The sequence below is a fragment of the Phyllostomus discolor genome, chromosome 6 (genome assembly GCF_004126475.2).
Source record: "Phyllostomus discolor isolate MPI-MPIP mPhyDis1 chromosome 6, mPhyDis1.pri.v3, whole genome shotgun sequence".
Lineage (NCBI taxonomy): Eukaryota > Metazoa > Chordata > Mammalia > Chiroptera > Phyllostomidae > Phyllostomus > Phyllostomus discolor.
In genome coordinates this window covers 12,335,412-12,357,551 of record NC_040908.2, presented here as the reverse complement: position 1 = coordinate 12,357,551, position 22,140 = coordinate 12,335,412, and the positions used below count along the sequence as shown (strand labels likewise).

The following is a 22,140-nucleotide window of genomic DNA, read 5'->3' as shown; positions in this document are numbered from 1 at the left end:
TAAACCTAGGCCCCGCCCCTCTCCGTCCGTTGCCCGGAAGCGTCCTGGTCCGTCGCCTTTCAATCTTCCGGCCTAATAGCTAACCCGGGCTCCTTTTGCCCCGGACTCTTTTCGGACGTGGATGCTGCGTCAACACGACCCCTCGAGAGTGGGAGGTATTCCGGCGTGTTGTATGACAGCTTCCGGCAGAGTCTGGATGTTGATTTCCTGCGTTTGTCGCCGTGTTGGGCTCAAAGCTGAGCGAACTCCGGAGGAGTAAGGAGGAATTCTAGTGTTTGCTGCGGTAACCTGATCAGCCCGCCAAGATGGCGATGCAAGCGGCTAAAAGAGCGAACGTGAGTGTTGGAGATTTCTGCCCGTGAGGGAAGGACTTCGCTGCTGGGCTTTCTCGGCGGCGGGGTTCACAGCCTTCTTGGGCCTGATCCGTTCCCCGGGCGAGGAAATCCGGAAGTACTAGGCTGTTGGAGAGGGTTTCAGCTTGGCCCGGTTTTTTTAAAGATATTCTTGAGTCACCTTTCCGCTCCCAGCCCTTTTGAGAGTTCCTTCAGCGTCTTGTCTTGGTGTTAGTGATACTATTAACACTGCAGCCTTTGTTGCTTCACTTGTACCTAGAACCTAACGGAAGGATCTTCTCGGCTTAAACGGCAATAGCGCAGATGATTCCACAGTAAATAACTTAATGGTCAACAGGCAAGTGGAGCCTGGTAGTCTCCTCATCAGGGAGCTTTTTGGATCCTTCATGTTTTAATTCGACAGTATTTTTGAGCACCTACAATGTACCAGACTTGCGAGATAGGAAACAATTCATCAGTTATATTTATTGAACAGCTACTACGTGCCAGGCACTAGTCTAGGTATTGGAGATACAGCAGTGAATAAAACAAAAGCACTGCTGCTTACATTTTTATGTTAGATAGCGGGGCGTTATGGAAACCTAAACCTAAAAAAAGGTCTCAAAAAAGTGAGCCCTGGCTGGTGTGGCTCAGTGGATTGATTGAGCACCCGCCTGTGAACCACAGGGTCGCTGGTTCGATTCCCAGTCAGGGCACATGCCTGGGTTGCAGGCCAGGTCCCCAGTGGGGAACATGTGAGAGGCGACCACACATTGATGTTTCTCTCTCTTTTTCCCTCTCTCCCCCTCTCTCTAAAAATAAATAATTTTAAAAGTGAGTGTTTAACTCTGAGATGCTGAGAAGTATCAGATGAAGATGGATATTGGATATGGTGAGGTGGAGCATTTTGGTGACCTTGATGATTTGCATCTCAGTGGAGGGAACTTATTTGCGGTGGGATGAAAGGCAGGGGGAGTTGAAAAAGTGGAGACAATTCGCCCAAGTTTTCATGTAAACAGGAAGAAGAGAAATCGGATGATAACTTTTTTTTTTAAGATGCGTGATATAAGGTGTATTTGTATGCCAGTGGTCATGATCTAGTAAGTGGGTAAAACTGATGATGCAGGAGGAAAGTGGCTTAAGTTCAGGAGAGGTTTGGAGTAGATGAGGGGTCGGCATGGTACTGAGAGGGAAAGTGGGTGCATATGGGTGAATGCAGATTGGCAGGTTCAGTAATATGAATATAGGGCCCTTAGCATTTGGTCATATTTATTTTTTCCAGTAAGCAAGAGCTAAGGTCATTCTCGTAGTATGGGCAGGGTAGAGAATACAGCCCAACTCGGATATGAGAGGGAGTGGTAGTGGTGAGGTGTGAGGAGGCAGTGTGATAGAGTGTTCTTGCAGCATGAGAAAGCAGATGTACCAGTGAAATATACTGGGATAGACAGTGTTGACTATCTATTTTTTTAAAGATTTTTATTTTTAATTTATTTTTAGAGAAGGGAGGGAGGGAGAGAGAGAGAGAGAGAGAAACATCAATGTGTGGTTGCTGGGAGTTATGGCCTGCAACCTAGGAATGTACCCTGGCTGGGAATCTGATTATCTATTTGAACGTACCCTTGAACTTTAAAATCTAAAACTTTATGATACTTACTTGTTTACCATTTGTCACCACTACTAGTTTGGGGGCAAGGAATAAGTACAATATTCTTCCATTTATACAACACAGCTTAATGCCTGGCATAGTTGCTAGTTTAATAGTGAGCAAATTAATGTCTATTATGTAACTGAACATGTTAATAAGGAGCCCAGAATCTGGATGGGAGATACATATTTGAGTGTCATCAATTCAGTGTGGAAATTATGTTGTGGTTAGGAGACAGAGGGTGGAAGTGTAGAGTTAAGGGGGGTTTATACAAAGGGTCAAGACAAAAAGTCTAATGTGGAAGAGCATATTTTTTAAAAGTTGATTTTAGAAAGAGAGAGGGAAACATGGATTTGTTGTTCCACTTATCCATGCATTCAGTGGCTGATTCTTGTATGTGCCCTGCCCAGGGATCAATCCTGCAACCTTGGTGTGTTGGATGGCACTCTAACCAGCTGAGTTACCTGGCCAGTGCTGGAAGAGCATATTTTAAAGCCAAAGAAGAGTAGGAAGAACTAGCCAGAGAATTAGGAGAAAGCCAAGGAAATAAAGAGGATCGAGAGAGTCACAGTTAATAGTGTCAGAGGCTCAGAGAAGTTAAGTATGATGAGAGTTGAATGCTGCGAGTAAAAGGTCTTAGTGTGTAAAAGCACTTCCATCAGTTTTGGGTTGGAAGCTGGATTGTGGTAGGTGGACCAGTGTCTGAAGAGTAGGAGGCAGTGACTGTAGACTTCCTCTTTCCAGGTGCTGGACTGAAGGAGGAAAAGAAAGCAAGATAGGATAGGAGAGAGCTAGCAAGTTTGGGGAAGGCGGAAACCTGGTCTTTGTTCCTTCACTGTGTAACCCCGATGCTACCTAGCCTGGTGCATTCATAGAGACGGTGCTCAGTAAATACTTGCTGAATTAACGAGAAGGTAGCCAAGTATTTTGTTTTGTGTAATGATGGCAGTACATAAGCAAACTGCTCGCCTGGGGAATAAAAGAAACCAGCCTTACTGGTGATCAAAAATAAAGAAATAAGTAATAAGTGTATTGACAGAAAGCCTGGCTTTTGTAGTAGCCCCTCATTAGTTCCTACTAATAGTCTTTCCTAAAACCATGCCTCATTGCTTTTCTAGAAAGCATGCCATTTTCAGTAGTATCAGATTCTGATTCTTGGCTTTTTCCTTTCTAAATCCTCACCTGAGGATATGTTTATTGATTTTTAGAGAGGAAGGGAGAGAGAAACGTTGATTGGTTGCATCCCATACGGTCCCCAACTGGGGGTTAAATCCGCGACCTAGGTTGTGCCCTGGCTGGGGATCAGACCCACAACCTTTTTGGTGCACAGGATGATGCTCCAACCAATGGGGCTACTGGGCCAGGGCTTGGCTTTTTTAAATTAATTAATTTATTTTTATTATAAGAATTTCTTGTTTATTATGAGAATTTTATTAAATGGTAGCACTTTCTCCTGATTATAGTGACAATACATATTTCTCATTTTAGATTCGACTTCCACCTGAAGTAAATCGGATTTTGTATATAAGAAATTTGCCTTACAAAATCACTGCTGAAGAAATGTATGATATATTTGGGAAATATGGACCAATTCGTCAAATCAGAGTGTGAGTTTACTAAGACTTTTGAAATGTCATTTATATAAAATGATTGTGTGATCTAAGGTCTAGGAATTAGAGCTGACAGCAGGGCCTACCCAAGAGCCTCGAGGCTAATAGACTGAAGCCAGGGAGTTTGTTTTGTTTTGTTTTTAAGGGAAAAAGACCTTTTGAGACCCTCATGGTCCAGCTCAGTAAGAGCCAACTGGTTGTGAAATTACAGAAAATGAATGGTTTGAGGGGACTGGAAGGGAGGAGAAGGAACTAACACTTTATTGCTTACCTACTATTTGTAGAGTCACGTACTATGCTCTGTTTTCTATTTGCATTAACTCCGATTCTCCCAATAATCTTCATTGTCTCCTTTACCAACTCCGGAATTTCTGAATACACTGAGTAAAGGGACATAGAAGTAACTGAGAAAAATGATTTTTTGTCCAGTAATAGCTTTCTGTGGAAGATGTAAAAGTATAGGGGACCCTTCCCCTAATCTGCTCTTTAAAAATATGCTTACTCAGCAAGTCTCTGGTTTTTTTTTTTTTGTTTGTTTGTTTTTTTCCCAAAGCAATATAGTGTCATTTGGAGAAATAAAGGAAAAGTCATATTAATTACAGTGCTACCATATAAAGAAAAACAATGCTAAAAAAAAAGTGTGGGGGGGGATAATTATAACACCAATTCATGTTTTGTCTTAATGTCAACTAAATCCACATTTAAATTGAAGGGCTCATACTTTCAAGTGATATTTCTGGACTATCTACCAAATGCCATTGGTTGTAATAGCTGCTTCTGTGTGTGTCTCCATCACTCAGCCCTGTGTGGAGGCGGTCCCATGTCTGTTTCCCAGATGGGACTGTCAGGGCCCACAGAGTAGAAGTAGCTTTCTAGCTTCACACAGCTGTTTAGTAAGAACATCTTCTGATTCTAAATTAAATTTCTATGCTACACAGGCACTGTCCCACTCACTAATATAAATGGGCCGGCTATGTAAGAGTCCACTTGAAAGAGCTAAGGCTTTTTTTAGATGGAGTATCTCTCCCTCCCTCCCTCCCTCTTCCTTCCTTCCTTCTCCTCCCTCCCTCCCTCCCTCCCTCCCTCCCTCCCTCCCTCTCTCTCTCTCTCTCTCCTCTCTCTCTCTCTCTCTCTTTCTCTTTCTCTTTCTTTCTTCCTTTCCCCTCCCTCCCTCCCTCCCTCCTCTGAGTTTATTTGAGCCAGACTGACACCATGCCACAGGGAAGCAAGATCTCAGATGCTCCCAAAACACCTTAATAAATGTACTTTCATGACTGGAGAGCCTTTTCTTTTAGAACTCTCAGATCTTGAGGACACTCCTGTAAAATGATCACTGCCCCTCCAGGAAGCGAACCAACAGCTGGAAATGTGTCATCATCGACACTGAAATGGGGGTGAGGGTGAAGTGGTGCAGACCAGCTGTGCGTTTTAGGAAGTCTTAATCCTTTGAATATGTGGTAAAAGCTCTGGACCCTTCCCACAGAACAGTGCACACAGCATTCTGCATCTGGTTTCAGTGGGCGCGCAGACTGTAGGCTAAGAAACTCCGTTCCGGACGTGACAGTATGGTGTACTGCTTCCTAAAGTTCCTGAATTGGTTAGGACCTGGGTTCAAATACTGACTGGGCACCTGTTGGCCATGTAAAACTGCACAAAATATTCCACCTCCTTGAGCTTCAGTTACCTATGAATACAGTCTTCCTAAGCTGATCTGTCAAAAGAATTGTATTGAGGACCAAATTGGACATGCCCGTGACAGCACTCTGTCATTGAGTATCTCCTTCCCATTCTGCATTCACCACCCTTCTCTGTGTTGCCGTAGCACCTTCTAGAAACATCTCTTCTTGGTCAACACTTGCTTTTGCTGCCTGTGCACTCCCTTGTTCCTCCTGCCAGCCTGCGAGCTCCTCCAGGGCAGGTGCCGTGTATTCTTTGCACTCTCTGTTGTCGAGTCTCGTGCCTGATGTGTGGTAGCCACCCAGTGTATGTGAGTGAGTGAGTAATATGTAAAATGGTAGTGGGGCTGTGACTGATCTATGAAGGTATTACAAAATATATTGATCATACACAATTAAGAGATGCTTCCATCAGCAAAGTTAGAGATGGGTTTGGTGTGCAGGAGCTCGGGTCTAAATTCAAGGTTAAGGAACAGAGGTTTTTCTGTCCCGTTGCTGTGCCCAGGCTTTGTGGCGTACTGGCACCAGCACTAGGGTGACTGGCCTCCCCCATTTGCCCAGGACCCAGGGGTTTTCTAGGACGTGAACTTTCAGTGCTAAAAACTGGACAGCCTTGGGCAGACTGGGGTGATGGGCCCCTCGCCTGGCATGTAGCAGACACTGGCATGGCGCTTTGAACTTTTTAAGCCCTTTCTTACTTGTGGCCTCTTTTGACTATTAGAGCTTAAATCCCCGTGTAGCATGGGGGTGTGATAGGGCCTTGTGTCGCTGTTGGGCACACGAAGCAGCCGGAGCTCAGTGAGATGAAGGTACATGATTAGGCATCCTTATCTCTGCTCCCACTTTTACCGCCATTCAAGAAAATAATGATGACTTAGTGCCGAACGCATAGCAGCTACCAAGTACATGCTTTTAAAAATTCAAATTATAGTGTGGTTCTCGAGATGATAGGGTGATAATTAGGGCTGGTGCACTTAAGATGAAGAGTCTTTAAGATGTGGTTAGTGCCTATCCCTCTTCTTCCTAAGAAGATGTGAGAGGGAGAAAGGGACCTGCTTTTGCTTTGCTTTGTTGGCGTCCTGGGGAAAGGAGGCGAGAGAGAGGAGGTCTCCGTCTCCCCCTTCTGACTGGCCCTTGCAGTCGCTCAGCACTGGGGGGGTAAGTAAGACGGGGGAGATCTTTGCCCTCGGGAACTTAAAATCCTAAAGTTATTTTTTGTTTTCATTCCAAAGAAAAATTAGGTGGACTTTTTTTGTCCACCTAATTAAGTGGAAAATCTTTGGGACAGTGTTTGGCAGGTGGGGGCGGGGGGGGCAGTCCCCAGTTTCCATAAGATTGAAAGCCAAAACTCCAAAAGTTGTTAGACTCCCCAGAGTAAAGAGTGTCGTAAAACCCCTCCCCAAGCACACGCAGCCAGGTAGTGGAGCACATTCAGGGACACCGCACCTCCGACCACCCCGGCACTCCGTGCCTGTCCTGTCCCCTTCACAGAAAGCACAAGCTCTGCCTGGGCCCAAGACAGGGGTCTCATCCTAGATCAAACCTGGGCAAGGTGTCTCCCCTTCCCGAGGCCCGCTCCGTTTCCTTGACCCTGTGCGGGACTGCGGCAGACCACAGTCTTAAACGCTGTTTCTCAGCTGCACTGGGTGGCTGGCACACAGATGGAGGCAAGGGCTCCATCTCTATCACAGCGGAGCATCGCTGAGTCGGGTCTCCGCCTGCCCACCGTCCCCACTGACAAGCACGTGGCCATCTGCTGCCTGCAGGTCGTTGCTCCGCATACTTCCCTGCCTGCTCCCCTGATGGAAGCCGGTGAGGTGAGGGGAAGAGTTGAACAGCAGCCCCATATCGGTGAGCAAGGTCCAGCTTCCACTTCCAGCAGCTTTTCTGTGTGCTGCCCTGGCTCTCGGGGAACCCTGCCCACAAGCACGCTTCTACTCGTCTCTACAGAAGCCCAGCCCTTTCCCCCAGCCAGTGGGGGGTTGGGGGGGGTGGGGGGGTTAATGCATGACAATGCAGACTGTGTTAAAAATGAATATGAAAGGAAGGAGCTGACTATTGCACTTTAAAAGGCAGGCTTTTAAAAGAAAAAGTGGGAGAAACTACAGTAACTCTCTCCACTTAGGAGGATGTGCTTTTCTGGCCATAAAGGATGGTGGTTGGTTGTTTTCTTACGTATATCTCATTTAGAATGTTGCCGTCTTCATGTAGGGACTTCCTCTCCACCCCTACTCCCACAAAATAAAATAGATTTTATTTTTATGGATTTAATAAACCTTGGTGAATTATTGCCCAGAAACGTGTTTCTGGCATTGAGGAGATCGTCTTATCTTTAAGAATTAAAACTAAAATTGGGGGGAGATCTGAATCGTTGGGGACAAGGTACTGGTTTGCAGGTGGTGGTGCGGTGAGCGGAGTGTGGTTCTGTGGTGTAAATGCACAGCAAGAGAAGCCCCGGTCCGACGCCGCTGACTGGGAAGACCGTCACTCTCGGTACTTACTTTCAGTGTGAGATGAAAACTGGCTCTTGGTATGGAAGAAGGGAAGATGAGAACGTGAAGACCATGACAAAGTTTCAAGCTAGTTCTTTGTCATTACTGCTTTAGTAGTTCTGTTAGTGTTCTTGCTGGAACAGTAAGTCTAACCCGTAGCAGTTTTACGTAAAAATGAAAATTACCTGAGTCGAGCAATCCCAGGGTTACCCGGCATACCTACCCATAATGTTTGTTTCCGCTGATGGTTTTCAGGTGAATGTGTACTGAATTGTCTGATTCACTTCTGCAGGGGGAACACACCTGAAACTAGAGGGACGGCATACGTAGTCTATGAAGACATCTTTGATGCCAAGAATGCATGTGATCACCTGTCGGGATTCAACGTTTGTAACAGATACCTTGTGGTTCTGTACTATAATGCCAACAGGGTAAGTGTGGCCGCGGTTCTTGTCGGGGGCGGGCGGGAGCCCATGTAAGAAGCAGTGCCGAGCTGCACCGAGAGGGGAGATGGGTGCTGTTGGTGCAGTTCGTTTCGCTGGAGATGGGCGACTCATAACTTTGGTGCTTGCCGCATTTTCAGGCATTTCAGAAGATGGACACAAAGAAGAAGGAAGAACAGTTGAAGCTTCTCAAGGAGAAATATGGCATCAACACAGATCCACCAAAGTAAATGCTTTCTGCATTTTCATTTTGGACTGAAACCCCCGTGAATCACCACAACTAGCCTTTTTTCGTTTTTAATTGATACAGATCTTGTAATTTTTTATTTGATGTTCCAAATGACCTGCCTGAAACTTTAATACATGTTAGAAGATATTGTTAGTAAACATGTAGCTTTTTGTAAAACATGCCAGTGTTTTCTGTTCAACTTTCTCCTGTGTGATCCCAGGGGGAGAAAAACAACAGTTGAACCATATCAGGAATTATTTGGTGGGAGGTGGTCCTGGAGGCTGGGCCATCTGGGAGCGTGCCCGAGTGCTGTCGTTGGTCGGCTGTTAGTGACGAAGTCTTCCTAACGACCCACTGTGGGAAGACAGCTCCACCTTGCAGAGACGGGGCTGAGGCTCACGTGGGTTCAGTAAATAAAATGCTTATGTGAAAAGTTGCTGTGGCATCAGCCAGTCACTGACCGTGCCAGTGCACTTGAGTAGTGCTTGCTTCACAGTTAACAAAACCCCCTTGTCACTGTGGGTGCCCCTGTGCTTAGAACAGAGGTCTGTTCTGGAAATGGCCATTCAGGCGACAGGCAGCACATGGCTAGCAACTCAGGAGCAAGCAGCTTGGGGAGTGTTGGTGGTTTTTTCTTGTCTAAGATTGTATTAATGTAGTCTTTCCATTTAGTTAATAAATGTCATGTATATTTTGGACCTTTATTCATAGTATATCTTTGCTATAAAAAATTACATGGTGCTTATTCTTAAAATCATGTGCTCCATGGCATGGAAATAACACAGTTATTACCACATTTATCAGAGCTTGGCAGCTTGGAGGGGTAGCTATAATTTTCCTTTCGTAGTTGAGGCATGGGCCAAATAGAAAATCAGAGACTAATTTTATTTCTGTATACTTATATGAAACTATAACCCAGAACTTGAAGGGTATAAGGACTGAATCATTTAAATGGACAAAGAACATCTATTCTACTTTTAAATACAGTTAGCTTTGAAATCTGTTATTACTTTAAGAAAATAGGCTATTTTATACTTTTGTACTGTCTTCTCAAAGCCTTCTATTGAAAATGAAATAATTGTCTTATTTATTGTGTCTGAGTGCTTTTTGAAAGCACTGTAGAAGATTCATTTCTGAGAAGGGCAGGCAGACGACAAAGGAGCCACAGCCGTAATTTTCTCATGAATGCTTTTGTGAATTCTATATTAATTTTTGTAATGCATGATGTGCTTTAGGTATTTACACAAGTAAAAAGGAATTTGTGTAAAAAGGAATTTTCTAAAAGACTTTTTTGTAAGGGGAAAACAAATGACACTCACTTAGAGCGTGACATGTCTAAAGAGTTTTTAAAAATTCCCTGTAATTGTCTGGCGGCTCTGTCGCCTGCCCCAGTCAGGGTAAAAGAAGTTTAGTTTAATGGACGAAGATGGAGAACCTACTGGTGCCAGGTCTGTGTGTGATGAGGTGCTGAGGCTGTAGCTACCGTCGGCTGCCTGCACCAGACACGTGAGGCTTAGTTTTCCAACTGCTTTTAGGGTTCAGGGGAAGATTGTACACGTGTACGTGCACACACGTGTGCCAGAGCACCTTTACATGCTTCCAGGTTAGGTTTTGAGTTTCTGAGATTTTCTATGACTGGAGAATGTAACGGCTGGAAGTTTGAAAATGGCCAATATGACAGCTCATCACTGTCCTGCTTAACAGCTTTCAGTGGCTGTCACAGGACAGTTCAAACTCGCTAGCACACTGCACCATAGTTCTCTGCGTCATCTTTTAAGGGTGCCAGTAAAGCAGAGCTGCATGGCCGAATATGTCCTCTCCACGAACTAGCCTGTAGGTATTTGCATTTTTTTATTTGTTTGTGCTGGTTCTTAGTGGGTGTCTCCTTTTACCAGGTAGGCTGTACATCCTCTAGGCTGAGAGCTCCTGTATGGCTCCATAGTGGTCACCTGCAGTGGCCCTTGGTGCCATTTTTAGTTGTCCTATTGGTGTCACAGCAGAACACATGAGAAGACAGGCTGGGTTCTAAGAAATTATCACAGACATTTGTGTCGTGGAAGAAAGTGGGGAGTGAGGCATTCTGAGGGAAACAGCCCGGAAAGGAGTGAGTGCAGTGCCCTGCGGCGGGTCTAGGTCTACGGTGGCAGTGAGCCCGAGGACTGGGTGACCAAAGCCAGGCAGCCCTTTCTCGTTTCACCGTCTCCATCCTGGAGCGCTGCCCCTTCTCACTTCTCCGGCCTTGGCAGAGGCGTGCATCCAGGACTTCCTGGAGACAAAAGGGGCAGACGAAGTAGCCAAGGTGATGTGGCCCCATGTCATATATGACGTCATGAGTCTGGGAAGGAAACGGCACCTGTTCCCAGCCCCTCCTCAATCTTAACACAAGAGTCACCACTGACAGAAGCAGCCGCACTGTGCGTGGAAGCTGTGCCGACCGAGGAGTCGCAGCCACACTGCCCCAGGCCCCTTGCACGAGCACACCAGTAAGTGGGCTGATCTTAAAGCCTAACCTGGGATTTCCATGAGTTGCAGTAAATGATTAAATTAAGCAGTATAGCCCTGGCTGGCGTAGCTCAGTGGATTGAGCGCGGGCTGCGAACCAAAGCATCGCAGGTTCGATTCCCAGTCAGGGCGCATGCCTGGGTTGCAGGCCACAGCCCCTGGCAGCTGCACATTGATGTTTCTCTCTCTATCTCCCTCCCTTCCCTCTCTAAAAATAAATAAATAAAATCTTTAAAAAAAAAATTAAGCAATATAAGTGGAAACAATACAAATCATACATTATTCTCTGAAGTAATTCCCCAATGTAAGTTAGAGTGGATCTCGATGCTGCTAGGCAGTTAATGTGAAGACAAGCTCAGAATCCTAGCCTTTTGGAAAGTAACTTCCCAGTGTGCATTATGCATTAGCCTTTGGTTCTCAGGCCGCTGTGCCTTCATTTGTTACAGACGCACTAAGCTCCTTCCCGTTGGGGTGAGGGTGGCTAAGCCCTTTAAGTCCAACCAGCTACAGGTCACGAGACCACAGTGCTCTCAACGCCCCATGGGCTGAGGGCTTTGAACACGGTCTCTTCCGTCCGTTATTTGGAGAAGACTTGAGCCTGTGCGATGAGTGGCAAATAACGCCCTCTTCACAGGGCTGCTTAGACGGTTGGTGGTAATTTTATTTTAAAAACAACAAGGCCCAGCATGCATAGCACTCACATTGGAATTATGGTATTTATTATCACTCCCCTGGCTACTCGGAAGGCTCCTCTCCCCTCCTTTTTCCCAAGGGTGACTGGCTTACGTGGTCCTTAAAGCACTCCCTACCTGCAGCAAGGACGGACCGGAACCCATCAAGCACAGAGCCTTTATTTTACGTGTCATTTCCAAAGAGGACATCTCGTAAGTCAGCAGCCAACGGTTTCCGAGAGAGGACGTGGCAGCAAAGGTAACTGGCCCGAGTCCCCCGTGCACACCTCGTGCGTACGTCTCGTGTCTGAGCACCTCGTGTGTCTGGCTTCAGTGAAGGTAAGGCAGTGTCGATTGTGCGAACAAGAAATCCGTGTTCGGCGATCAGGAATGGCTACTACATGCACACGCAAGATGCACAACCCGAAATGTTGCGATCGCAACCAAAGTTTCCTCAAGCAAAGATGCACGTGAACAGTGACCAACACAGAGAGCGAGCGAGCTGGGCAGAGAGAACGGATCGTGTCGTGGGGCGGTGAGGGGAGCGCACTGATCAAGAGCCCCGAGCGGGCGGAGCCGTCCCAGTGGCAGAGCGGGCTAGGAGGGGAGCAGCCGCCGTCTTGCAGCCGCCGCCAGTTCCTTCCTGCCTTCACTCGAGGTTGAGCAGCTCCACATCAAAGATGAGGGTGGCGTTGGGAGGGATGACGCCGGGGTGGCCCGTGGCTCCGTACGCCACATCAGGGGTGCAGGTCAGCTTCGCCCTCTGCCCCAAGCTCATCTAGCAGGGATGGGGGCAGATGGGGAGAGGAGAGAGAGGACCCAGCTTGATTTAAAAGAAAAAGGTAAGGTAACTATGGCATTTCCTTAAACCATCCCCATGGCAACCCTGCCAACCCGAGGTGCATTGTATACCTGGCACACCGAAGCTGTGCTAAGAGCTGTGACCGGTGCGGATCCTGCCTCAGAACGGCAGAAACCTGACTGTGGGACAGTTCCTGCCACAAAGCAGTCTCAAGTTCCTGCATCCATCCAACGAACACTGCTGCCTGTTCCATTGTTGTGTGGCTCAAACACTTCTCCTCATTTACAGTCGCTCCTTGCCCTCTTCCAAGAAACCGAAGGAGGGTGTCTGAAGAGCACGTACACAGGCACACGATCCAGTAGGTGACAGTGCAGCTCATCAGGGGAGTGCATTGGAGACGAGCCACAGCAAGGTGGCGAGGGCTGGAAGGACCACTAGATGGAGTGCCCTGACCCTGGACCAAGGGGGCTCGCCACGGCCGTCATGGAGAACCAGCCTGGCCTTCGTGAGACTGGAGGGGGCAGGGGAGGGAACTGGCATAAATGATTTTTCAATTTTGAATATCTGACTCAAAAATGTAAATGGAAGCCCTGGCTGGTGTAGCTCAGTGGATTAAGCGCAGGCTGGGAACCAAAGTGTCCCAGGTTCGATTCCCAGCCAGGGTACATTCCTGGGTTGCAGACCATAACCCACAGCAACCGCACATTGATGTTTCTGTTTCTTTCTCTCTCTCTCTCTCTCTCTCCCCGCTTCCCTCCCTAAAAATAAATAAATTAAATCTTTAAAAAAATGTAAATGGATCAGTTAATAGTATTGTATCTATGTTAATGTCCTGGCGTTTATCATTGTACTATGATTATGTAAAATGTTAACATTTGGGGAAGCTGGGTAAAGAACATATGGGAACTCTACTATTCCTGCAATATTTTTGCAAGTCAAATCATTTTTTTTTAAGTTGCAAAGAAACCCCACCTTGGCCTACCCGACCCCAACACTTCTGCTGCCTCAGTCAGGGACGGCTGGTTGCCCACGAGCCTCCCCAGCCAGTGCTGCGCAAACCTGGGGAGATGAACTTGAGATGAGAGCCCCGGTGACAAAGGAGTCATGCTGGCAACAAAAGGGGCGGGGACCCAAAGCCAGGCCTGAGACTAGATGGTGTGGCCATGCCCTGGCAGCAGAGTCAAAGCAGCAGTGGTCTGTGACCGGGTGCGGGGCAGGGTGTTGCACCCAGACCCCCCATAACAGGGACTTCATCCTACCTGAGCTGCACCCTCTTCAAAACCCTTGATGACTTCCTGTTTGCCAATTCTGAACTTGAAAGGTTTGTTTCTGTCTCTGGATGAATCGAATTTCTTCCCATTCTGGAGCATTCCTGTGGAAGCAAGAAGAAGGTGGGAAAGGGCTGTGGTCGTGGGTCCATCGGCACATCTCAAACGGAGTTCCTATTCCGTACAAACTCCTTTTCCGATCTTCCCCATCTTCGGTCCTGCTGCCCAAGGGGACGTGGGCTCTTCCCTCTGCCTGACCCCCACATACAGCCCCTCCGCAAGGCCTACATATCTTCAGAACCACCGATCTCCCTTTCGGTCCCCACCATCCTGAGGCCTCACCAAGCCACCACCGTGTCTCCAGTGGGAGACGAACCACCTCTGACCGCTCTCTGCTCCACTCTTACTCCTGTCCTTTCTCCACACTGCTCTGCAAGTGATTGTTTTTAAAACCCATATTCAATCACAGCACTCCCTTGCTTCAAACACTTCAACAGCTCCCCATGGCAGACTCCAAAGTTCCGTATGGCATAGAGGCACTTCAAGATCTGGCTGTTGCCTGCCTGCCTGATAACCCTCTCTCTGCTCTTCCCTTCCTTCCCTTCCCTCCGAGCCCTCTCCTGCGCACCGCCCCCCCCCCCCCCCATCATGTCCTACTCAGGTCACACCTTTCTTAAATACATCTGGGCTTTACAACTTTGGGGGGGCTGCTTCCTCATCCTGAACATGTATCCCCAGGCATTTCCCCTCAGGTTGAATCCTCACCTAGTTTTTCCAAGGTCCGCCCAACATGAAAAACCCAAAGGTCACAGTGAAGAGTATAAGGTGACCCAGCCAATCAGTGGTGGCCTCAAGGACCTAACAAATAGGACTTTTTGACCCTGACCACCCCAGATGCTGTCCTCAGCAGTTTGGAGCATCCCTTCCCTCCAGCTGTACCTGCCTTGTTATCCCTGGTACACATCTCAGTCCAGCTGCCTAAGGCCCGAGAGCCACTCTTCTATTCTCACTGGTGAGGGACTCAAAGATCAGACCTTCTGCAAATGATGGTGATACAAGAAAGACTCCTTCCTGCAGCCCCTGGACCACAACAAAAGGCAACAGAGGACCCAAGAAAGACCTGTCCTGTACACACAGAGACTAGATTAGGACTTCACCCTGGCACTAACTCATTGTGTGAAGTTACTGCCTTTCCCATGGTCTCAGCTTTGCCATGTTTAACATAGGAGGTCCAGCCCAGCTTAGTATCTGAGCATCTAGGATTCCTCTTCCTAATTCCTACAGCTGTACACAAGGGACAGTCTTACTACCTACTTTCTGTGCAGAATAAATTGGGCTCTTGCCTTGGGCACGAAATCAGACAAAGGAGGAAAACACCCATGGCTACATAGAAGGACACTAAGGAGATCAAATATGAGTTCATGATGCACAGGTAGCTAAGATGTTCAGATACACAGAGATAAGATACTCAGTGTGCTCACGTGCATGTATGCACAGGCACTCAGAAGAAAACTCCTGCTGGCCAAGCAGATGGTAAGAAAATATTTACATACACAGATCTATATATATTCACATGGACACACACTTGGACAAATGCATACATGTGAGAGAGGATACACATATTGATCGGTGGCTTCTCGCATGCACCCTGAGGTGGGACCAAACACGCCACCCAGGCACGTGCCCTGGCCGGAGTTGAGCTGGAAACCTTTCACTTTGTGGAATGACACCCAGCCAGGCTGGTCAGGGAGAAAGGGTGGTTTTTTAAAAAAAATAATGTTGCTGTATTAACTGTAAATCCATATGGGGGGGGAGGATAAACATTGACGCCTACTTCCTCACACAAAAATCAATTCCAGATGAATCAGACCTAAATATGAAAGATAAAATATTAAAGCATCTACAGCATAATAAGTAGAAGAATATCTCCATGACCTGGGGGTAGACAGAGATTTCTGAACACAAAAAAGGACTAACTATAAAGGAAAAGATTGACACGGAGGACTTCATGAAAATTAAGACATTCTGTTAAAAATATGACAACAATAAAGTAAAATGACAAGCCATAGCCTGGGAGAGGTTTGAAACAGGTATAACCAACAAAGGGAATGTCTAGCATACATACAAATTCCTGTAAATCAAAAGACAGCGAATTTTTGTAATGGGCAAAATTTGAGCAGACTAAAGAGGACATTCAAACGGCCAATAAGCACATGAAAAGCTACTCGAGTTCATGAGTCTTCAGGACAATGCAATTCAAAACCACAATGAGACACACCCAGAGTGGACTAAAAACAAAACAGAGCTTGATAAAACCAAGCGTTAATAGGGATGTAGCGGAGCTGGAATTCACACACCCCAGGTGGAAGGGGAAATTGGCACAGCTACTTTGGAAAGCTATTTGCAGTGTCCGGTGAAGCTGAGCAGGTAGAACCCCGTGCCCTAACAATTCTGCTTCCGGGCACAGCCCCTGCCGCAATGGGTACAGACGTGCACCAGGAGACACCAACGAGACTCTTCAAATCAAGACGACTCATGATAACCGAAACCATAAACAACCCAAATGGTCATCAGCTGTACAAAGGATGACTTGTAGTATATTCATAGAGTGACCTGTATAAGAATAAAAAAAGAACAACCACTCTGGATAAATCTCACAGACCTAACACTGAGTGAGATAAGCCAAGCACAGACGAGTACACGCTCTATGATTCTATTTCCGTGAGGTTCAAAACCAGGCAGAAACAACCCATGGGACAGAAGTCAGAATGCAGGTGACCTTCAGGAGGTGTGGTACCTGGGAGGAAGAAGGGGGGACTCCTGGGGGCGCAGGAAATGCATATGTTCTTCTGGGTGGTGGGCACCTAAGTGTGACCACTGTGAAAAATTTCATGGAGCTGTTTGTCTTAGGTGTATGTTCTCCACTGCGTTTATATGTAATAAAAAAGTTTACCCAAAAGTCCCGTATAGTCTTGTGCTGCGTCTGATGAGACAGCCCCCCTGCAAACCAGAGCCGCCCGTGACGTTAGCGTTTGATGCGTGTTGCCTGCTCTCTGCATGTATTGTGAAAAGTCTTTTCAGAAGGATGTTGTGGTTTCAGTAACTTGATAAGTACAGATCTGTCTGCAACATGTAGAGCAGATAAATCAATTACACAGGTCAGAGGCCCCAGAAGACTCATGGTAATTAGGCCACATCACCGGGAGATAAAGCACAGCTCCAGCCCACTGACGTCAGCGACCAGCAACCCAGCAGCTGAGAAAAATACCCACACGATCTGCCTAGAATTAACCTGGCACTTCACACTGGTCCAGAGAGCGCTAAAAATGGCCCCGTCTCAATAGGTCCTGGGAATTCAACTGGCCCTGCTGCCTGCTAGGTGGCTGTCAGCAGGTTTGCCACATCGGGAAGCAGGTCACAAGGCAGACCACTCACCCCCCTTGGAACAAACACCTGCTTGTGATATTCCTGCCAGCAGTCCTCAAGAACTCCATCTAGAATGATCCTCTGCCCACCTGGCCTTCCTTCCGATACAGCTCCTCCAAGAGAGGTCGGCAGAGACGCAGCACCCTCCCAGGCTCCCACAGCACCGCCGTTGCCCACCCCTCACACCGCGCCAGAGCCTCTGGATGACTTGTCTGCCCTCTCCCACCCACCCCCCACATCCCCAAAGAAGTGGGAATTCTCCCTTTTCATCCCTGCGCCCCCAGCAGTGCCCCACACAGCATCTTGCGCCCAGTACAGGCTCCATCACTGTAGGCTGGATTCAACAGCCTATTCCTGAATAAAGAAAGGAAGTTCTGAGGAAGCCACTCTCCTCTTCTCTAACAACACTGTAGGGCGAAAAGGGAGTCTGCCAGCATAGTCAGGGCTCTCCAAGCTGCAAGAAGGGATTTCCAAATACCAGGCAGAACCCGGACTGCAGGGCTCCACTCCGCCCACGCAGAAGTGAGAGCAATGAAGGGGTTTGGCTCTGCCAGAGGCACTCTTGCTGGTGTTAGTGGGGAGGGGTTAACCTTGCAGCCCCTTCCTCATTCCCGCAAGGCTGGCTGGGAGAAGTGGGGGATGGCTGGCCAGAGGCAGATCCGGTTGCCTTGGGCTTTGGGCCTGATGCAGGGGAGCCGATGTCTCTGGAGAGGAGTGTCAGGGGAGAGACCTACCTTGGGAGGGGCAGGTCTGATGAGGGCTGGGGGTGGGGCAAAGCCTACCTGTGTAGTGCACCACACACGTCTGGCCCTTCTTGGGGAATGTTCTTCCTGCAAAGAGACATGAGGGCAGAGGAACAAATAAGGTATTAGAAAGTCACCTGGGACAGTCAGGTGTGAGTGGCCCACCTTGCCCTCCACGCTGGGAAGATGCCCGGGGTTCTGGTTCTGACTGAGTGCCTTGTATAAGCCAGATAAGTTCCTTCACCTCTCTGGTTTGACTTTATTTCCTTGGGTTCCTCAACTCCACTCTTTCCTGGTTCTTTTCCTTTCTTTGGTTGCTCCTTTTACTCTCCCTCATCCATTTCCCAAACACCCACTGACAGCCTCCTATGTGCCAGGCCTGGACTAGATTCCAGGGACACAGAGCAACACGTAAATAATAGATGCTAACGTAGGGTGATGCTGCGATGAGAGATGCATAAACACGGTCATTCACAAACATTTATTGATCACCTACTGTGTGTGAGGCCTGGGCCTGGTTTGGGGGGTACAGCAGAGACCACACAGGCAAGATGCCGCTCTTTTGGAGTTAACGTTCTAGTGGAGGAAGACAAACAACTTGCAAATGAACAAGGTAATGATCGTTGTGATAAGTTCTCCAAAGATGAATTAAAGAGAGATGCAGTGGGCAGGCCGCTTTAGACAGGGCGGTCCAGGGTGGCCTCTCAGAGCTGAGACCTGTGGAGGAGGAGGGGTCGGCAAGTGCACAGACTGTGAGGCGGGAAGGGACTGGTGCACGTGCAGCTTAGCACGAAGGCCAGGCCGGGAGTTGGGAAAGAAGAGCGGGAGGAAGAGACGGGCGGGAAGGAGCTGGACCAAGCCAGGCCCCGCAGAGCTGGATTTCACTCTAAGTGCAACAGGAAGCCTCTGGAAGGTTTTAAGAAAGAATGACCTAATCTGAATTAAGATTTTATAAGATCACTCTGGCTGCTGTGTGTAGGGTAGACAGTTGGGCGCCTGTTGCAGTAATCCAGACAGGAAATCAATGATGGCTTGAATTAACTTGGTGGCAGCAGAGGAGAGAGCCAAAGAGATGGGAGATATATTCTGGAAGCGGAGCTCACAGGGCATGCTAATGGCGTGGAGATGGGGTCCAGGAGGAGGGGATGGTGGAGTGAATTCCTGAGATGGGGAAGACGGGGGAGGAGAGATCTGTGCGGGTGGCAATCTCGAGATGCCTATTAGACATTTGAGTTTATACTGCAAGTAGGCAGATGGAGAGTCTGCGCTCAAGGTATCGATTTGGGTGGAATTTAAAGCCTCGGGCTGGGTAACAATGCCTTGGGCGGGCTAACTGCGAGCCAACATTTAGAGGACCCTACTCGAACCCACAGAGGGGAGCAACCGACTGCGGGTGTCAGGCAACGCATCGGACAGGAGAGCACGGTTAAACTGCAGTCTTAAGAGATGCGTAGTTTGCCAGGGGCAGTAAAGGGAGATACTTTGGGAAAGGTGAAAACCACGGTCAAAGGCCTCGAGTCAAGCACAGCAGGAGTCCCGCCGTCTGCTTCACTGCTGTAACCCCAGGGCCCAGCACACAGTACATACTCAGTAAATATTTGCTGAATGACGGGTGTGTTTAACAACTTTCAGGCAGCTCGCTAAAACTGGGGGAAAAGTTGGTAGTGGGGGTAGGGACTGATAAGGAGAGACGAGACTCTAGTGTGGAAGGTAAGAATAGGTTATCTCACCATCTGTCTGGAGGAGGAGCTGGAAGATTCACTAAACTATTTTATGCCTGGGGAGGGACAGGGTTAAAAAGGCAGTTGAAAGAGTCCCCAGGCTGTGGTATAAAAAATGAATAGGAATGAGGTGGGAGGCCAGACGGAGGGCAGGGAGGTAGGACCGGAGGTGGGAAGACCAGTTTAGAGACTGTGCAGAAATCCAGGTGAGAGGTGATGGTGGCTGAGCCACGGCAGGGGACAGAGCCCAGAGATACTCAGCAGGAGGACCTGACAGGACTTGGTGTGGGGCTTAACCAAGACAGGCATCCCCGGCACCTGAGCACACGTGCCGAAATACTGATTGGCATATTCCCCCTCTAGGTTCTGGCATTGGCTGTCTGGCCCATGTGTGCTTCCTTGAGTCAGGGTATTAAACTGGGCTGGAAGCAGATGGCCAGGGCTCCTCCAGGTTTTCCCTAAAATTCTAATTCTCCTTGGGCCAAAATGCCCCTCATCCCAGGACAGAGACAGAGGATGAGGAGAGAAAACTCTAAAAGCGCCTTTGAGCCAGGGAAGGGAGACAGCTCTCCAGCCCCCTGGCAGAGCTCTGGGGCAGTGCCCTGGAGGTAGGTGACAAGGCCTCAGGGACGTGCCTCAGGGAGCCAGCACCAGGGTTCTCATCGTGGGCAGAGAAGCTGCAGCCACGGGCAAACCTGGGTAAAGCTGGGGACTTTAGGGACCACTGGTTTTCAATAGGGAGATAGATGGCCTAGAACCAAGAGGTCCTCCAGTCTCCTGGGGTGGGGTCAGGGGGTCAGTCATGTCCGGCATAAAGTTTGCCTGCCAACTCCTGCGGAAGTGGGGGTGCCAGTCTGAATTAAGGTGTGTGTGTGTGTGTGTGTGATAAGAAATAGAGACAGCTAGCTACTCCTCGCACGTCCAGGGCCAGCTATGCAAGGGCGACGCCTGGGACGCCTGGCTTGGGAAAGAAGTGGCGCTAGCCCAAGAGGCAGAGAACAAGGAACACAGAGGGGAGCAAGTTCTGTTGTGGACTTGCAGGCTTTGGGGTGTCGGCGCCCGGGCAGGGGTTTAGCCGCGGCTGGATAAATGGACCACCCAGAACTCAGACCGGAGGTCTGGGCTGGAGGCTGAAGTTTGAAGGCCATCGGTTTGCAGGCGATACTGACAGCCAGGCGAGCGGACGGGATGGCCAGAGAGGCTGCGTGGGGCCAGGAGGATACAGCGAGATGCGGGGCGGGGGAGGGCAGATCCCTGCCCAGACCCGCTGGGTCCTTACAGCGCCTCACCGGCCGGCGCGCGCCGGGCGGGGGCCACGTTAGAAGGGGCTGTCTGGGCGGAAGAGCTCCCCCCCGCCCCCCCAAGCACGTCCTTTCCCCTCTTTCCAGGGCTCGCCCAGCAGGGCAGGAAAAGCGGGGCTAAAACCTGGCCCCGGGAAACCAGTAGTGGCGGATAACCGAGCGGTTCCAGCCACGGCAGCCTGCGGCCTCCGGGGCGAAGGCGGGCCGCAGACCCCCGCCTCCCGGCCGCCGCCTGCGCGCCGGTAGGTGAGCCGGCGCGGAACGGACAGCAAGGATCGTCTCTGAGACCTCCAGCGATCCAGTCTGGGGTCTCCTCCGTGCCGCCAGCCTAGGCCGTCCGCAGGTTCCGGCACCCTCCGCGCCACCCCCCCGAATCAGACCCCCACCCGCCCAGCTCCGCCTCGGGACCCGTCCTCGTCCCCCAGCTCCGCGCCCGGTACCGTCTCCCGGGGAGATGGTCTCGATCTCCACGCCCATCGCGATCCCACTGGCCCCGCCTCCGAGGGTCCCTGCTGCAGCCCCGACCCCGGCTCCGCTCCGGCCCCGGCCCGGATGGCGCTCCGACTCGCCTCCCCACCGCCACTGCAGAGCCGGAGGAGGTGCGGCGGCGGCCGGGACCTGCGCGGGGAGGGGCCGCGGGGAAGGGGGCGGCGGGGCGGAGCGGCGCGGAAAGGTGGGGTCGGCCGGGGCGGAGCTCGGGAGAAAGGAGCGGGACCCGCCGGAGCGGGCTAGCAACCAGGGACCCGCCGGCTGGGGAGGATGCTGAGGGAGCCGTGCAGTCTTCCTCGCCTCCACCCACTCACCCGTCCATCCTTCCCTCCATCCCTCCGTCCAACACACGTTTAACTGCTCCGGGGAATCCACTCGAGCCCACAGACCGGGGAAGGCCAGCAACTACAGCGGCGCTCTAACTAGACGCGCTCATTGATTGACAGGAGGCTCAGACTGTCTGGAAGCGCCGGAGACCCGACCTGCAGAGCTGGGCTGCTGGGTCTGCAGAAGCAAGCGGGAGGCTAGGGAGGGAGAGGGGCAAGGTTCATTACCGACCCTTCTGCACCCACTCTAAGCCCCTACTCACCATCCCAGGTCGCTCTGCCCCACGCTCAGGTGGATGCCCACCTTTCAAGGCAGTAACATCAAGGAAAAACGATTGAATGGAGACAGAGTCGCTGCCTTCGAGGAAGTAAATCTGGGGTGTAAATCCACAGCTCCTGCGTGGAGGGGTTCGTGCTGTGGGGTGGCTGAATGGGTTCGGCCTTGTGTTCCTCCGCCACGCAAC

General features: G+C 49.7%; 2 protein-coding genes across 7 annotated transcripts; one reads left to right on the top strand and one right to left on the bottom strand.

Moving 5' to 3' along the window:
* The first annotated feature begins 100 nt into the window (after nucleotides 1-100).
* On the top strand, nucleotides 101-8,863 carry SF3B6 (splicing factor 3b subunit 6). Its single transcript, XM_028517276.2, has 4 exons — nucleotides 101-335; nucleotides 3,466-3,584; nucleotides 8,048-8,186; nucleotides 8,339-8,863. The coding sequence occupies exons 1-4, from the start codon at nucleotides 306-308 to the stop codon at nucleotides 8,426-8,428; spliced, it is 378 nt and encodes a 125-aa protein (XP_028373077.1). The 5' UTR covers nucleotides 101-305; the 3' UTR covers nucleotides 8,429-8,863.
* A 2,900-nt stretch (nucleotides 8,864-11,763) lies between these two features.
* Nucleotides 11,764-21,960, bottom strand: FKBP1B (FKBP prolyl isomerase 1B). Of its 6 annotated transcripts, none has more exons than XM_036027715.1 (4): nucleotides 21,940-21,960; nucleotides 17,879-17,926; nucleotides 13,662-13,774; nucleotides 11,764-12,378 (listed from the first exon to the last, which is right to left on the bottom strand). In XM_036027715.1, exons 3-4 carry the CDS (start codon nucleotides 13,770-13,772, stop codon nucleotides 12,250-12,252), a joined length of 240 nt encoding a protein of 79 aa, XP_035883608.1. In that variant the 5' UTR covers nucleotides 13,773-13,774; nucleotides 17,879-17,926; nucleotides 21,940-21,960; the 3' UTR covers nucleotides 11,764-12,249. The 6 variants fall into 6 exon arrangements, with proteins under 6 accessions (XP_035883608.1, XP_035883607.1, XP_035883605.1 ...); XM_036027714.1 differs by lacking the exon at nucleotides 21,940-21,960 and adding an exon at nucleotides 21,702-21,816; XM_036027712.1 differs by lacking the exon at nucleotides 21,940-21,960 and adding an exon at nucleotides 21,302-21,492 and having other exon boundaries at nucleotides 17,831-17,926.
* Between the last annotated feature and the right edge of the window lie 180 nt (nucleotides 21,961-22,140).

What these genes read in the sequence shown, in the direction of transcription:
- SF3B6 (XM_028517276.2), top strand. Translation starts at nt 306, where the DNA reads ATGGCGATGCAAGCGGCTAAAAGAGCGAAC. An exon ending in CCAATTCGTCAAATCAGAGT is followed by an intron (nt 3,585 to 8,047) that starts GTGAGTTTACTA and finishes TCACTTCTGCAG; the next exon opens with GGGGAACACACCTGAAACTA. An exon ending in TGTACTATAATGCCAACAGG is followed by an intron (nt 8,187 to 8,338) that starts GTAAGTGTGGCC and finishes CCGCATTTTCAG; the next exon opens with GCATTTCAGAAGATGGACAC.
- FKBP1B (XM_036027712.1), bottom strand. Translation starts at nt 21,338, where the DNA reads ATGGGCGTGGAGATCGAGACCATCTCCCCGGGAGACG. An exon ending in GACCATCTCCCCGGGAGACG is followed by an intron (nt 17,927 to 21,301) that starts GTACCGGGCGCG and finishes GTCTCTTTGCAG; the next exon opens with GAAGAACATTCCCCAAGAAG. An exon ending in TTGAAGAGGGTGCAGCTCAG is followed by an intron (nt 12,379 to 13,661) that starts GTAGGATGAAGT and finishes CATCCCTGCTAG; the next exon opens with ATGAGCTTGGGGCAGAGGGC.